Here is a 17,848-nt window from a genome sequence, read left to right as displayed (position 1 = left end):
TAGGAAGTGGGTTAGGACTTTAGAGTTACAGCCAGCATGCTCTTCAGGAGATGCAGGACGGCCTGGAGAGTTTGGTTTGCAGCCTGGCCTTGCTGTGAATGGCGAGTTTTAAGACAGCGTGGATGATGGACTGGGATGTCCTGGGATGTCCCGGATGGGAAGGAGCAAACAAACCGGAACTGGGGTCTGTGCATTGGACTATCAGTAGACGGACAGGCCTGTGAGATAGCATCGTGAGCAGTGAGGCAGCAACCAGCAAGAGAAAGGGCCGGAGCTTGGCCCCAGGAAGACTCAATCAGCAGTCCAGTGGATGACGGACCGGGGGAAAGGAACCGCTCAGGCAGGAAGTGCAGCTTCCTGACTGTGTCAACCCACCCCGATGCAGTGACTTCAGAGCAGCATGTGGGCTGCAGCATCTGCAGAGATCCACTCGAGTCCTGTGAGCACAGACCGGTGACACGTGGGCAGCAGGAAAGAGCACAAGTGTGCAGGCACTGGGACTGGGAGTGGGAGGGGACTCAGCCCGGGAGCCAGGGGAGCCGTAACTGGGGTTTGACCCATGGAGGTCTGAGGGGGGAGCTGAAGGTCACACGGAATGCTGCCTAGGGAGACGGTGATTGTTCACAGACAGTGCACGACAGGGACTCTGGGGTTCCTCAGGGCCCTTCCCAGAGACACAAGACAAGAGAGCCAGGCGTCAAGGCTGGTGGGTGACAAGAGACAGTCACAAGGAGCCCAAGCAACCAGGACAGAATCCAGTGTGACTGCTTTTCTGCACCCTACAGAAAAAGAAAGGACCAGAGCTTGGACCCAGGAAGACTCAATCAGCAGTTCAGTGGAAGACAGACACACTGAGTCCTGAGTCCTGAGCCCTGGCTGGTACGAAATGAACAGGACAGAGGACAGCGAAGAGGACATTTTCACATGGTATGGAGGAAATATGGGCCCAGGAACCTGCTTCTTCAGGAAACTCACAGGTTTCAGTGCCTATCCCAACCCTAGCCTGTAACCAGCAACAACTTCAGGGTGACTATAGCAGTCACCAGAGGTTAGGGCTAGGGAAACCATGTAGCCCTGAGAATTAAAAAAAAAAAAAGGATTTTATTGACATACAATGAGAAAACCATTGAAGAACCAAAGATGGCTGACACAATTGCTTTAATTTTAGTCTTATGAGGACCAGACTGTAGGTTCGGCGAGGGCAGGATTACACCATTAGTGGAAACCTTTTGCAGCACTCAGGGGGTGGGGGGGGGGGACATGGGCGTGCTGTGGTGACACTAAGGGTGGAGAGGAAGCTCCGCAAGGCTCAGCGTGACCAACTACAGTGTTCACCCCATCCATGGAGACAGAAGTTCTAGTAATTACACACCGCAAGAGCTCAATGTGTACACTTTCGGTAGCTATCCGAGGTGACGTGTGAAACAGTCAGCTGCTTCTGAGCCCCCAACTAGGAGGCTCAGCTCCGCCTTGAAATAGGGAACTGGAAGTAATCAATATCTAGAAAATACTGACACCAGGGCCTAGAAAAGGAAAGGGTGTTGGGGAGGGAGCCCAAAGAAGCTACTAGAGTGTCCTCAAAGAGTGACCAAGAGTCAATCAACACAGAAAATTACATCATTGAATCAAGGAAGTAAGGGGAGGCTGTTTCAAAATAAGTGACCAACTTGCTATCTCTGTTGTCATGGTGATACCAGAGGATGAAGTGGGAATTGATGTCTTGGAGGTTGGGCAATATGGAGGCTGCCAATGACTGCAGCTTTAGCAAAGCCAGTGGAAGATGAACTGCGGGTATAGAGGCCATGGACTTAGGCCGTGGAGTGGTCAGGGAAGACTCAGGCCCAGCACTGATGTCTCTTGTGAAAAAGAAAAAAAAAAAGCCCACAAGAACTTTCCTGTGAGATGACACCAAAATCCGCGCCTCTCTTTCTCTCCGAAACTTAAGTCACAAATGCTTCAGATACTTCCATTTGTTTTCAAATTCACCCTCTAAAGTCAGCAGCTATATATTAAATTCTGCACATCTCCACGCATCTCCCCACTAATGAAGAAGAAATAAGCGAACATGCTTCGCTTTCTAATGCCACGTAGATCGGTGTGATACGGAATGACGCGCATGGCACGGTACCATCATGAAAGAATAAAGTACACCAGTCTCTGCATATATGTGGGGCACCCCGTGTGCCTACCAGAAACCCCAAGATGCTCCAGTCCCTCATAGAAAATGGCACAGTGTCTTTTTATGGACCACAGGTGTGTGCTACATAGCCTTTAAATCATACCCCGTACGTTGGAAGTGCTATGTGAATTGAAAGTTCCAGGCAGTCGTGAGCTGCCCAGTGTGGACGCTGGGAACCGCACTTTGGTCCAATGTACAAGCACTCTTAAGCCATATTTCCAGTCCACACTTTTTTTTTATATGAACCCACAACACTGAACCTTAGGATAATGAAGAGCAAACATAAGCACCACAACGCAGCAGCACTCCAGTGCCAGGAAACAGGATGGTTCTCTAGCCCGGGATGGGAGGACATGATCTGGGTGCAGAAAGATACTTTGTGTGAGGATTATTCCCAACTTGAATCCCAGTACTGATTGGAAGAGGGCAAGTGCCCAGAACCTTCCATATTAGCAGATCTTGAGAGCCAGTCGTGGTTGGGGTGAGGTGAGGGTTTATGATGACTGTGAAGCACATTAAAAAGCAGAAGGCAAGCAAGACGAGCCCCTCCCCCTTCTAGCTGTTGAGAGTGACCGTGTCTAGTGGGCAACATGGAGCAGGGCAGTGACCCAAATAATAGTCAGAAGCTTTTCTTAGGAAAGAGAGATGACGGGGAGCCCAGCAGGGAGGCCCTTTCCCTTCCCACGTATGCGAAGAGGATGGTTCTGGAAGAAGTTCTGTTATGGCCAGCTTACGGTGAAAGGCAGACTTCTCCCAGGGGTGATCAATTCACTGTTGCCACCATCCAACAGGAAGAATGCTGCTCATCAAACGTTAGCTTTTGGTCCAAGAATCAACATTATTTCTCTTTTTAAATATGAGGCGTACCTTGGAATCCTGAGACTATTTGGACGACATCTTCATAGACCATCAGTGTGGCACAGCGCTCGGGAAGCAGGCCAAGGCTCAGCGAGGAAAACACTGCAGGGACAAAACGGACGTAAGACAACTCTGACACCTCAATCCAGAGCCCACGCTGGACACTGCACGCTTCCTACTTTCTGATCTCAAGTCAATCACCAATCTGGATTTTTCCAAGAGATTAGCGAAACACCCTCAAAATGCCAGCACAGGAATCCTCTTGACAACTACTGTTGTCATAATCAGCTTGAAAAACATTTGTTAATGTTTTAGGAAGGGACATGTGTAAATGCGTGGAGGTCAGAGGTCAGCTTTGAGTGCTGTTCCTCGGGACTGTCCACCTTGTTTTGGGGGGAGACAGGGTCTCTTACCAGGACCTGATGAGACTAGACTGGTTGGCTTACAAGTCCCAGGAATCTGTCTGCCTTGACATCCTCTGGGTAAGGATTACAAATGTGCACCACCATTCCCGGTATTTTTTTTTTTTTTTTTTACGTGAGTGCTGGGGAACAAATTCAGGTCTTGTTTGCATGACTGAATTATCTCCCTTGTAAAGTATTTTTAGTGAAGTAACAAGGCCCCACGGCACTGGAGTATGTTAAATGTTGTTATGTGTACACTAAACGTTGTTATGTGTACACTATATGGTATACATACATACATACATGCATACACACATATACATAAATACACACACATATACATGCATACACACATATACATACATACAACATACATACATACATACATACACACATACGTAATGTTAGGTATAAGGATTAAGTAAGGCCCTAAAATATGTGTTTAGGTTCACATATGCAGTATGTTCCAAGCCGGTTTCCCCAAACTTTGGAGTAATAACATGACACAAATTATACTACTTTAAGACTGTAACCCAATTATCTGGCCTTTTAACGCAGTCTTGAAGTCGACACATTTTCCCCACTGATGTGCTTTAGGCTGTGAAATGTGCTTGAACACTATGTCCCCAGCTGGTGGCGCTGTTCTGAAGGGTTGTGACACTGAGGGGAGGAGCCTTGCTCAAGGAAGTGTACCACTGGGGCAGGCCTTGGGCATTCCTGTCTGCCCTTAGCTTTCTGCCTGTGGACACCATGTGGTTGGCTGCCTCACACCCCTGCAACTAAGGCTCTCCACCATTGCATTTCTTTTTAAGTGTGACTCACAATAAAGTCTTCCTTTTTGAAGTCGCTTTTGTCAGGTTCACATGCCACTTGCCTGTTACATGCCACTTGAGGAGAACAAAACAAAACAAATAATTTCACCGTAGACTAAGATTTGCAGGCTCTCACTGCAAACAGGGCAGGTGTCACTGCAGGGTCACAGACTGGTAATTTATCCAAGTATCAAAACAACTTTAAGAAGTGGGTGTTTGCTCTTCAGTAATGAAATGGGATGAGGAAGTGGTTGTGCAGGTATCCCCCAGCTGGCAGGTCGGGGCGAGAGTCTGAACCCCAGTGCCTTCCGTCAGGTACTACGCTACACAGACGGACGCAAGCTCACAGGACCTTTGACTGCATCACCAAGTTAAGAGAGGGGCCAAGTTGAGCCAAAAAAAGTAATGAAAAGCTATTTCTTCTTTATCATCTTAAAATCTATTATCATCTATTTGTTTTGTAGTGTATGGTGGTATATGTATGTGTGTGGTGTGTTTGTGTGAGGTGTGTGTGTTTGTGTGGTGTGTGTGTTTGTGTGGTGTGTGTGTTTGTGTGGTGTGTGTGTGTGTGTGCGTGTGTGTGTGTGTATGTGTGTAGGCCAAAGGTCAACTTCAGGTACTATTCTTCAGGAGCTGCCTACCTTGTGCTTTTGAGACACAGTTAGTTTCTCTCTTGGCTTGGGCCTCACCGGTTAGGCAGGGCTGTCTGCCCAGTGGGCTGCAGGGATCTCCCTGTCTCTGCCCCTTCGGAACTGGGATTGCTAGCCTCCCATCTCCCTCAGCTTCTTTAACATAGGTATGGGGTGGTGATAAGGTGAGATCATGGCCAGCCTGGGTAACTCAGTGAGCAACTTCCATCGCAGTAAGCTCTTGGCTGATGAGCTTTCTTCCCAGCTAGTTAATTCATTAACTAACTAGTTAATTGATTTTTTTAGCCAGCACTTCACTATGTAGCTGAGATTGACCTGGAATTCCCAGTGAAGCTCACAGGCTAGGATTATGGATATACACTATGACATCAGGAAGTAACACTAATTTCCATGAAAATATCAAGACCTAGAGAGATGAAATGTTAATGGTCTCAGTGATTTGGCAGTGCTGGTTCTCCATAGGCCTTCTGAGGCGCTGCCTGCCTCTCTCTCCTCCGCGTCCGCCACCCAGGCAATGCCCTCAGATGTAGCTATATTCCAAGCCCATTCCCAGCTATATCCTGAATAGAACATGTAAGTGTGGTCTGTGGTCTGTGCCTTCAGGATTACTCGTTATACAGCACCACAGCACCACAGCCCACAGGAAACAGCCGGAGAACACGCAGAAGGTGGTCAGTGCCACAACAAATCTAAGAATGCTCTTCAGTGCTTCGGAGGATGATCTGACAGTTCCCTGATAGGCACCGGAACGACCAGCGGCCCAGCAAGTTCTCTGCCAGGAGAGAGCTCAAAAGCACAGAGGCATGTTCATGCAAAAATGTGTGCATGTATGTTCACACGTGTATGTCCATAGCAGCAGAAGAGGACTTAACCCAAATCAGTGTCTGTCAACTGAGAAACAGAGTTTGGCATTATGAATATATCATGAATATATCATGAATACATTCTGAACATACGGATGGCATGGAGAACTGACATGTGCTGCAGGAAGGATGGCCTATTGGATTAATTGCTTACCTTGTTGAACGACAAGTCGTAACCAAAGCCATGTACATAGGAAGGAGTTTGTTTGGGTTCATAGTTTAAGGGTACAGCCCATTAAAATCATGGTGGGGGGACTGGAAGCAGTAGGTCGCAGTTAGGAAGCACAGAGCTATGAGTGTTCCTGCACAGGGTGCTTTCCCCTGCTAATTCGGTTCAGGACCTAAGCCCACGGAATGGTGCCAACCAGAGTTGAGGTTGGTCTTTCCAACTAACCTAATCTAGACAATCCCTCACAGCACGGTCAGGGGCTCTTTTCCTAGACAATTCTAGATCCCACCAAGTTGACAATCAAATTATCGCAGCCTTGAAAACGTGCTGAGGATGACAGGCATGGGAGTCACATACTGTCTGATTCTATTTATATATGCTCTTTAGAACAGGCGCAGCCAGAGACAGAAGGCAGTTTACAAGTTGCTAGGAGCTGGAAGGATGGGAAGTAGGAAGTCAGAACTAATGGATATGGTTAATAGAGGGTGTTGGAATGTGCTGGAAATAGATGACGGGGTTATCATAGAGGCACAAAACCATGAAGGATACTCTTCTAGAGTTTCATACTCTACCAACTGAGCTAGCCAGGTATTTTGAAGCATGCATTTTATAAATGGTGGGTTCTGGTGTGTGGTGTAGGGGAGTGTGTGTGTGTGTGTGTGTGTGTGTGTGTGTGTGTGTGTGTAGGTGCATATGTGTTTATGTGCGCGTGGAGGTCAGAGGCCAGCATCAGTGTCTTCCTTTGTTTCTTTCCATCTTACTTTTTGAGACATGTCTCTTGCTGACCCTGTAGCCCACTCTTTGACAAGACTAGCTGGCGACCATACTGAGAGACTCTCCCATCTCTGCCTCCTCAGCCTCAGCACCAGCACTACGATGTAGTGCACAACATCGTGCTTCGTGTTTTACTTTGGTTCTGGAGAGCAAAAGTCGGGTCCTCAAGCTTGCTCACCAAGTCCTTTACTGACCGAGCCATTTCCATAGTCTCCGAAATGGTTTGTTTTATGGTACATGAAAATTTGGGAGGTTGAGGCAGGATTGAAAAATTCAAGGTCTACTTAGATGGCACAGCTACTTTAAAGCCAAATTTTATCACTCAGTAAGACTCAAAAAAAGAAAAAGAAAAAAAGAAAGAAAAGGAAAAATTTGGATACAATTTGGATTTAGCTCAATGATATAATGCTTGCTTAGCATGCCTGAGACCTTGGGTTCCATCCCCAGTCCTGCCAAACCAAACCAAACAAACACAAAACAAACACAAAACCAAAAAATAAATCACAGTTAGTGGGACATCAAAGTTGGGGGAATAGTTCAGACAAAGAGGAGGCTGCTGGGAACTCTTCTTGCCTTCTTGGGGAACTTCTCTGGGGACATTTCACAGGTTCTAGTAAACATTAGCTATACCTTTTTCTACCTGAGGCCACAAGGCAGGACACTTGGGTGGAGAGGAAGAAAGGCCAGGATGTCTAGAGCGCAGGGTGTCACTTACAGGAAGCAGCTTGCCCACAAGTGTAGGCTGTACCAAAATGCCTGCTTCACCCATGCCTCTCCATGCCAGGCTTCCTCTCTGAGCTTGCCAGAGCCAGGAAGCATCCTGATTGGCCCCAAGCACCTCTCTGCTGCCTGGTGTGGGGGCTTCTGAGCTCTGAACCACCTGTAGTCTTTACCTAGAACTAGGTGTGGCTTCTAACTCAGTCAGATGCTCCGCTCCTCCTCCCCCCACCCCCATAGTTGTTGGCTCACACAGTTGAATGCTTAGCCACCAGGGAGTAGAACTCTCTGATAGGATTAGAAGGATTAGGAGGCGGGACATTGTTGGAGTAGGCGGGACATTGTTGGAGTGGGCGTGACCTTGTTGGGGAAATGTGCCACTGGGGCTGGGCTCTGAGGTTTCAAAAGCCCACACCAGGCTTTTCTTGTTCCCTCTCCCTCCCTTTCAACTTCCCCCTCATCTCCCGGACACCCCCAGCCCCTGCTTGCACATCAGGATGTAGTGTTGCTCTCGGCTGCTGCTCTAGTTCCTGCCATGGTGGTAATAGACTAACCCTCTGAAATTGTAAGCAAACCTCCAATCCAATGTTTTCTAAGAGTTGCCTCACTCTTGGGGTCCCTCCACAGCAACAGAACAGGGATGAAGGCATGAGGGGACCACGGCAATGTGCCTCCAAAACTCGTCTCACTTGGAACATTTTGGCCTTTCCATCTCCAGGGAAGCTGTCCTGACAAACTGTTTCTCAAATCTTACTTTTCAGAGGGAAGCAAGTGGGGTAGTATGTGTAATGGGTCTGCCACACACAGCAAGGGCTGTGGGAGCAGGAGCACCAGGCTATGGACCCAAAGCTGTAGACTGCTTCAGGGATGGGAGGTGACTGAGAGGCCCACACACTATCCATCCAGTACATGGTATTTTTTTCCACTTTGGAGAGGGTGTCAACTGAAGACTCTTCACACCAAGGAAATATCCAGGATTCCCTCCCCCCCTGCCCCCAGCACTAAGGATGGAACCCAGGGTGTCTCACATGTTAGCAAAGAACATCTCATTTTGCTCAGGGAAACAGGGGGACTTCTGGGGTAAAATCATTCCACTTGGGGTTTTCAAGACACAACACAAGGTTTTTACATGAACGTGGTAAAAATGTAGCGTCTAGAGATAATAATACACAGAGAGCCTGAGAGTGCCAGCCAGACTCCTTCAGGGAACAACTACGCAGGCTGGCCAACTCATGAGAGAAAAGGCAGAAGTCACCAAGAGCGGAGGCTCTGTGCGTCACTTTTAATTCCTGGAGGCCACTCAAGGATTTCAGGCAGCGCATTCTGTAATTGGGCACATGTATTTAATTTAGAAACTCTGTGATAGCTTCTTCACAAATGCACACAGTGTATTTTGGTCATTTTCAGGCCCTTGTCCTTTCAATTCCCCCCCCCTGCTGAGGACCGCTTTCTCCTTCCCAGTCAGTTCCCATCCATCTTTCATACACTTCGCTAGGTTTTATGAGCCACTGAGTTTAATCGGGGCTGCCTGCAAGAGCTGCGGTAGGGACTATTTAGAGGCGCATGCTCAACTTACCAATGGCTACATCAGCGCGGGGATGACACTTTCTCCCCCAGCAATAACTAACTGTTAATAGCTCCTGGGGCCTCAAGAGCCTCTCTCTCTCCTATGCACAAAGGAGTGCTAATGGGCGCCAGGATGCAGGGATTGAAGGAAGGGCACAAGCATTGTAAGACACAGTAGTAGCAATGTGGTGGGCGTTTTTAAAGAGGCCAGTTAACCTGGTCAGAGAGCAGTGCAGGAGACCACTGTTTCTTTGCAGAGCAACGGCAAGAGCTGCCATCAGCAGAGAAGGAGAGCGATCCCCCTTAGTAAACACAATGCCTCACGTGGACCAGTTCTTGAATCTGTTTGACTTGTTTGCTGAGATTCCCTCTCTCTCGTCTACACTCCCTCCCAGGGAAGAAGAGAAAACCTAATTCATCTTCTTGGAGTTACTGCTAAGGATGAGAAAAGGAATCCACTCCAAGCTCTCCTAAGGATGTTCATGCGGACTAGACCTCGGAACACAACGAGGAAGGCATCTCGGCGGCATCATCGTCCATCGCGGTTCCTATTTCAGAACTCCCAGCTCTTTCGCCTCTTTTTCCCTCAGTTGTTTGGAATACCAGAAGTGTGAGACCCAACTTCTAAAAATACACATTGAAACAACAGTTTCCTTGGCTTTTCACCAGAGGCCGGCCTGCATTTTGGTCACACTTCTTTTACGTGCTAGTTAGGAGCGCCTTTATTATATTGAAAAGGTCAGCAAACAACCAAAGGCACGGGAAGGTCTTTTGAAATGATTCAGGCCAATTAATTCCATTTCAGAAGCTAGAAACACAAGGCCCTGACACTGGGCCCACTCGGGTGGGGTAGCCAGCGGAGGGCTGGTCTCAGTTCCAGGTGTTTTCATGGTGTCTCTAAAATGCTTTCAATTAAACCGTCTTGTTCCCATTATCAGACTCATTCGAGAAAATGGACATTATGGAAACAATTTCCTTTCTTCAAATCCTATTAATGGAGTCAAAATGAAAGCCATTAGATGTCCAATTCTCACCACGCACGGGTCCCGTATTTACAAATGGACATGCTGGCTGAATCGTTTCCTCTTACCTCCCGCATTGACAGCCCCTGTGTGCTCATGCCTGTACACAGCGTGGAGGCTGATGGGGCAGCAGGCTGTCAGCCTGTCTCAGCTCTCCCTTGGTGGCTATCTTCCCTTTATCTCTCTGTGCCAGGCTTTTCCCATGTGCTTTCTGCTGGGGATCTCACTACCTTAAGCGGCCCCCATGGACAGTGCCGAAGGCCCTGAATGTGAGGAGAGGCTACAGTGAGCCTGAGGGAGAGAACAGATGATAAATGTTGTCCAGATACAGGTTATGGCGCTGTGCGCTTGAGTGTTAGCAGGTCAGCTGTGTTTATTCAACAGTGTCTTCAAACAAGCACATGCGAAACAGAGCATGTATTAATTAGTTGCCAAAGATGTTGTGACTAGAGCTTCCTGGGAAATTAGCTTTATACATTGCCCTCTCAATAGAGGCTCAGTGTTTGCCAGGACTGAGATTGAAGCCTGTATAGACTGCAACATGATCCTACCTTGTACAGCTGCTATTCCAGTGCAGACAGAGCGCGTCTGCACGTCCCACCCTCAATATGCCAACCATACACTGGGGAGATCAAACAGTTCCTTTAGCTGGAACCTAGCGAAAAGGGCTTTTTGCTGGCCTTCCCTGGGTTCTGTCCTGTGGTGGTATTATTGATTGTCAACTCGACAGGATCTAGAATCAGTAAAGAGACAAATGTCTGGATAGTCTGTGAGGGATTACCTACACTAGGCTAACTGCAATTTCAAGGGCTGGGCTCTTAGGCTGCATATAAAAAAGGAAGCTCCTTATTCTCTGCTTCCGGCGATGGATGCAAGGTGACCAGCCGCCTCATGCTCTCCCTCCACGCGGGGCTGTTATGACTTCTAGGAGGTAGAGAGGCTGCTGGGCCCTGGAGCACAGAGCTCACAGTGCTGCCGGTCAGCACGTGCGTGACACAGGGACAAGGTGGGGCTCCAGCCAGCTTCACACACACACTGCGCCATCCCTCCACACAAGCAGGTGACTCACAGAACTGGCATATAGATTTCCCTGCCTGACTACTACCTGGAAAAATGCTTTAGTGTCTGTTCTCATCCTTGGCCACCAACCGGCTGACTCACCGACAGGAGGTCTGTCTTAGAGAAAGACAACCACTTACCCGGTAATCGGATGGGCTTCCACGGGGCAGAGTTTGGCACGTAGGCGTGTTTTGTGGCGGTGACAATCAGCTGATTTCCAAGCTTGTACGGGAACTTGAGGAAAGCAACGCCATCTGTGCCGGATGTGCCCGAGGCAACAGACACCTGGCTGGCGAAGATCTCAATGTGTGCATCTGCGATGGGCTGGTGGGTGCTGGCGTCACTAATGTGCACCTTCAAGGTCACCTCTGGAAACAGAAAACACACATTACCCCTGACAGCAGGCCAAAGATGGGACATGTTAAGTACATCTAAGGCTACGTTCTTTTACAAGGAATTTTGACTCCATCATTTTCTTCCTTTTCTTTTTCTTCCTCCCCCTTCTTTTAAATATTTATTTATTTTATGTATGTGAGTACACTGTCACTGTCTTCAGACACATCAGAAGAGGACATCGGATCCCATTACAGATGGTTGTGAGCCACCATGTGGTTGCTGGGAATTGAACTCAGGACCTCTGGAAGAGCAGTCAGTGCTCTTAACCACTGAACCATCTTAATGGATGGGAGCCCCCAGTCATTTTCTTCTTAATTATTAAAACTTAGGAAATAAAACAACAAACAAAACTTTATTTTTGACCCTAAAATAAAAAAAAAACTTTTTAAAAATAAAACTTCCTATTTTTCCCCCACAAATTTTATTTATTTATTTTCCTTGCTCATGCAGGAAAAGCGAGATAACCGAGAGACAGTGCAGCACTAGGAAACAGGCTAGATACTCGCTCGCTCGCTCTTCCTGCACTGCTGGACACAGCTGGCCTCAGGCTGCTACTACAGAGGGATGCGGTTGGCTGGGAGACTCATGGCGGGCTCTGCAAATGTCCCAGCAAAACCGACACAAGCAGGCTAGCACTGTTGTCTGGTCATCACAAAGGCTGACCAGCTGTCAGAAACGTCTTAAGGGCTGGGGAGATGGCTCTGCAGGTGCGGGTATAGCGCCTACTGCGTGAGCAGTTGGATCCCAACATGGACATAAAAGTCCAAGCATAGCGATGCGTGCTCATAATATCCGTGCTACGGAGGTGGAGACAGAGGAGTCCTAGGCTCGCTGGCCAGCCAGACTAGTCCCGTTGGTGAGCTCTAGGCTGGGGAGACGCTGTCTCAAAAGACAAGGTAGTCAATGATAGAGGAAGACTTGTACCTCAGGCCCCCAGAAACATACATGTGCATGCCCATGTTCCCAACATGCATGTGTGCGTGCGTGCATGCACACACACATTCACACACACACACACACACACACACACACACACACACACACATTTATTTTTAAAGGGAGGACCCAAAGAATGTGGCAAAAGAACGCATATAGAGGTTAGATCTGTGCACATAGCATCCAGTCAACAACGCTAGCAAAAGCAGATACTGAAGGTTGAAAATACACGGGTCTACACTGCTGAACAATGAAAAGGAAATGAATGATTTCCCTTGACTCAGGCAGGAGATGCTGACTGAGCTTTGACTCTGCCCCCAGGGCTGCAACTGTCACGCCGCGCACGGGTGGTAAAGAAGACAGACAAGTACCAGGCAAACACAAAGGCTGCCGAAACCAGAGAGGGCTCAGAAGCGAGACAAGGAGACACTTCCAGGAGAAGCCACCGTGGGTTCTGCAAGAGGTAAAGGGTCTGAGACACCCGAGGATGCTGGGTAGTCAGGGGTCAGATTACTCTGTGAGCTTCAGATAAGGGCTAATGAAAGGTACAGGGTCAGGCAGTTTGTGCAAACCAAATTCGTGTTACAGAACCCTTTAGACCTAGGTCGGGCCTGAGGCAAATCTGCAGACTGAGCATCTGGCTCAGGCGCTCAACCATCTAGGGAGGAGACGATGATAGACCAGCTCCAGCCTCAGTGGGCATTGACTGAAGGGGGCAACTCCAGAACCAGACAGACACCGGTTCAGAAGAGACCCCCACTCCTGCAAACGCTCTACGCTCAGGGAAGGAGTGAACGCACATCTACCTGGGCACACCCACCCACACTTGCTTCATGTGTTAAGCTGCCTGCAGCCTGAAAAGCTGGTGGCAACTCGGAATGTTGAGTGAGGTGGGAACCAGGAAATCATACAAGTGAGCAGAGAGGCTCAGACACAGAACGTGTGGAGCCAGACTCTGCGGATTAGCCACCAGTGAGGCTGTCGGCGCTCGGAGTAACGGGAGAGGGCGGGGAAAGGTGGAGGATCAGGTGAAGAACACAGAGGCTGCTCAGTGACACGCACATGCACGCGCACATGCATGCACACAAAGGTGGTCTACTTCAATTACTACTTGGGTACTGAATCTCAGCTCCACCAGAGATTTGCCATGTGGCACCAGGCAAGCCATTACCCTCTTCACACTTCACCCTCCCCTTCTGTAAGCTAGGGAGGTCAAGAGCGCACAACATAACCCACAGGCAGAAACTGTAGAACACAAGAAGGCTTGCTCCATTATGCCAACCACAGTCCTTGTATGCATTTACATACATATGTATGACATGGAATCAGCTCACAGGGTTGGGGGGGTGGCGGAATGAAGACCTTGAATAAAGAAAGGGGTGAGATACCCCTTTGAGAGTGTTACAAGTTTTGTACCTAAAGATTTGGGGTTGAGGTGCAGCTTGGGAGTAGAATGCATGTCTCATATGTATTTGGTCCTGGGTTCAACCACTAGTATCTAATAAAGACGGATTGAATGAATGAATGAAAAAATGAATAAATAAATAAAATGCCACTTTTGCACTAAACTTGGGTGATCACATAGAAGAGCCTCTCCTCTACATTGGTAACTAGTCAACTATTTGTCTTATGATATTGATATGGCTTTTGCATGTCTCATATGTGCTGGGTCTTCGTTTCAATAACTAGTATTCAATAAAGATAAATAAATAAATAAATAAGTAAATAAATAAATAAATAAATACCACTTCTGCACTAAACCTGGGTGATCACATAGAAGAGCCTCTCCTCTGCATTGGTAACGAGTCAACTATGTTCCTCATGGTATTGATACGGCCTTTGCAAAGCCGGACATTTCAGCTACGGGGTCATCTTCTTGCCCATTCCCCCCGTGTACCTACTTAGTAGATCTTTTTGGCAGACGACCATAGAACACAGTGAAATGATTTCAGCTATAAACCTGGGGATGTATCTCAGGCAGAAGGCTGGCCCGACAAGTGGGGACACCTGGATTTGATCCCTAGCACTGCTCCCAAGCACCCCAAAGTCCAGACTTACTAATGATGTCCACCAAGTAAGTTTCTTAAAATCTTTTAGAAAGAGTCATTGAAATGGGATGCCACGGAAGGAGAAAGCCAAGAGACAGAAAACAGAACGTCATGAGGCCAGCAAGCTGGCTCAGGGGAAAACCACCTGCGGCCAAGCCTGACCTCGGTGTGATCCCCAAGACTCACGTGGCAGAAGGAGAGAACTAACCCTTTCCTTTTTCTTTCTTTTCCTTTTTTAAAATTAACCTATATTTTTATTTCATGTGTATGGGCGGCGTTCTGCCCATGTCGGTATACCACATACATGCAGTGCTTGCAGGAGACCAGAAGAGGGCAGTGGAGGGCTCTAGGACTGGAGTTACAGACTGCTGTGAGCTACCAGTGTAGTGCTGGGAATTGACTCTGGGTCCTCTCAGAGGGCAGCCACTGTTTTACCTTCTGAACCATCATCTCTCCAGCCAGAGAAACAAGACTTGAAGTTTTTTTTCTTTCTTTTTTAACTTTTACATGCATGCTGGAGCATGCGCATCCCATCCTAAGTAATAATAAATGTAATAATAATAAAAAAGATCAAGTTCACAGCGTGAAAGTTAGGGATGGGATAAACACAGTCACTCCTCCAGTCTCATCTTCCTGCAGCCCATATAGCACACCTGCATAACACACACATAGAGTTTCTTACTTAAGTTGGTCTTCCTTGTCACGCAAGTAATATGCTAAACTATAACACAAATCAACTCAGTTTTCAGTAATATTCACATTGCAAAAAAATCCCCTGGAAGTAGGCGAGTGGGAAGGGCTTTGCCAGGCAATCTTGATTTATACAATTTTATGGTAATGTAACATTTACTAACAATAGGGATTACGGCTTCTGATCTCTGCACTGAATGGCGAGATGTGGTTTGCCAGCAAACAGAGTAAGAGGGCATTTGCTCTCATCTGCCTCTTGGACACCCCGCTGCCTCAGTGTCCTCTAAAATGGGTCACATCGCTTATGTTCTGTGATATGCTTTGGAAGACATCACTTAGCAACGACTTAGCAGGACAGGGTATTTATATTAAGGTTCATAACAGTAGCAAATTACAGTTACGGAGTAACAATGAAATAATTTCATGGTTGGGGTCACCACCACGTGAGGAACTGTTTTAAAGGGTGACAGCATCGGGAAGGTTGAGAACCACTGCCCCACGTGCTGATGGGGCTACAGGTTTTGTAGAGTAACGCCCTGCATTAGACCATCCAGTCAGCAAAAGTCCTCCCACGGTCCACACCTGGGAGGGGCATCTGACAGTGTGAGGCTCTGTTTAACCAATGCTCCCTCTTTAACTCTGAAGGGAAGAGTCTATACATGGCGAGGAGCACTGTTAAAAGTTGTCTTTTGGCCGTGACAGGACTGTCACAGCCATGAAGATGCAGCGGCAGTGGTTATCGGCACAAGAAATAAAATAAAGCAAGCAAACTGAAGCCATCAGGGTAGGAGGAGGCTTCCGGGGACTCGGCAGTCAGCGAGAGTGGGAGAGGGGATAGAGGCTAGCGGGGGCGGATATTGCCACGGCAGGCTGACTTTACATACGGAATTGTTAAAAGATGAATAATACTGGAATAAAAATAGAATTGCTCTCAAGAAGCTGCACCCTTCCCCTTTGCTGCTCGCACGGCGACACCTGATTCCTAACCTGAACTTGGGGCACTGCTCTGTTTGCTCCTTGTTGTGCGGATCTACGGCTGAGTTCTGCTGAGCTTGATTCCAAAACACACATCTCCCGGATTGCACTGCGCATCCTGTCAATGCTGCCCTACTTCAACCCCTCACCATCCATCATCTGGACCACAAGTGGCACAGCCCTTCTACAGCCCTGAGCCCTGAAGTCCTAGAAGTCAGAGCGGCCGTGTAACATACTCAGTGGACACAGAAACTCGAGTGGCCCCATAACATGTACCAGCTGCCAAAAACTGGCTCAAAACACTGCTGGTTTTGTATATGCGTGTGTTTCTGTCTGTGTGTGATGTGCATACATGTATGCACATATATACATGCTCATGTGTGTGCCACAGTACATGTGTGCAGGTCAGAGGACAACCTTGACTGTCATTTCTTGCCTTTCACTTTGTTTGAGACAGATTCTTCTGGTTGTTCACAGCTGCATATGCCCAGGAGAGAAGGCTGTGACCTTCTGTTAATTCTCCTGTCTCTATCTCCTCCATTGCCTTAGGACACTGGGATTACAGACTCCTGCTATGGAGCCTGGTTTTACAAGGATCCTGGGGATTTGAACTTAGGTCCTCACACTTGCATGGCAAGCACTTTATACACCCTTCCCAGGGTGGTGGTTTAGAATGGTTTATGTGCCAAGGATAACTTTAAAAAAATAAATTTATCTATCTATCTATCTATCTATCTATCTATCTATCTATCTATCTATCTGTCTGTCTGTCTGTCTGTCTGTCTGTCTGTCTGTCTGTCTATCTATCTATCTATCTATCTATCTATCTATCTATCTATCTATCTATCTATCGTGTGTGTGTGTGTGTGTGTGTGTGTGTGTGTGTGTGTGTGTGTGTGTGAGACAAGTGTGGAAGTCAGAGGACAGCTTTCAGGAGTCTGTTCTCTCCTGGGTACTGCACTTAGCTTGCCAGTTTTAGCAGCAAGCACCTTTACTTAGCCATTTAAGTACACACACACACACACGTATGTGTGTATATATATGTACATGTATGTGTGTGTATATATCCTTAATATACACCTCCTTAATATATATACGTATTATATATACATATATACACACATATATATACATATATGTATATATATATTAAGGAGATGTATAATAAGGATATATATCCTTATATTTATATATAAAATAACACATATAAATATATTATATATAATATAATTATATATCCGTTATATATATATGATATATATATAATTATAATTATATCAGGTCCTGAGTTCACAAAGATTTGCCTGGCTCTGTCTTCTGAGTACAACTTTACAATTTTAAATGTCTGGGAAAAAAAGAGAGCATAGCATTGTTTGTAAGTGAAAATGGTCTAGAATTTAAATTTGAGTGCTTATCAATAAAGCTTTATTGGAACACAAAATATTTCTGGTTTTGTTTCCTTTATTTCTTATGCACTATTTTTAAAAAATAAACACTACTAAAATTCGTTTGAGAAGCATTATGTACTGAGGAGCTATGGTGGTACAAAGAACTATAAAATAGTTTCAAAACAGAAGAAAGAATATTAGGTGCCTGGTTTAAAAGGGGGTATTACTTTTTGTTGTTGGCTTTTTGTTTTGCTTTGTGTTGAGGTGGAAGGGAGGCCTATTCACATTCAAGGAGTAAAGAGGATGAGGGGAAACAGTGTAACAAACTGCTGAAGAAGATGC

The 17,848-nt window shown here is 46.9% G+C and overlaps 1 protein-coding gene across 2 annotated transcripts in view; it reads right to left on the bottom strand.

Annotated features, from left to right (window-relative positions):
* Positions 1 to 17,848, bottom strand: part of Fam171a1 (family with sequence similarity 171 member A1) — a 119,681-nt gene that overhangs the window by 37,885 nt on the left and 63,948 nt on the right. For both annotated transcript variants that reach the window (XM_052157123.1, XM_052157124.1), the window contains exons 2-3: positions 11,214 to 11,441; positions 3,047 to 3,139 (exon numbers count right to left, since the gene is read on the bottom strand). In XM_052157123.1, coding sequence (XP_052013083.1) covers positions 3,047 to 3,139; positions 11,214 to 11,441 — 321 coding nt within the window. The remainder of the gene's footprint in view (positions 1 to 3,046; positions 3,140 to 11,213; positions 11,442 to 17,848) is intronic.

Source organism: Apodemus sylvaticus, chromosome 14 (assembly GCF_947179515.1).
Source record: "Apodemus sylvaticus chromosome 14, mApoSyl1.1, whole genome shotgun sequence".
In the NCBI taxonomy this organism is placed as follows: Eukaryota; Metazoa; Chordata; class Mammalia; order Rodentia; family Muridae; genus Apodemus; species Apodemus sylvaticus.
This window is presented reverse-complemented; position numbering and strand designations above follow the sequence as displayed.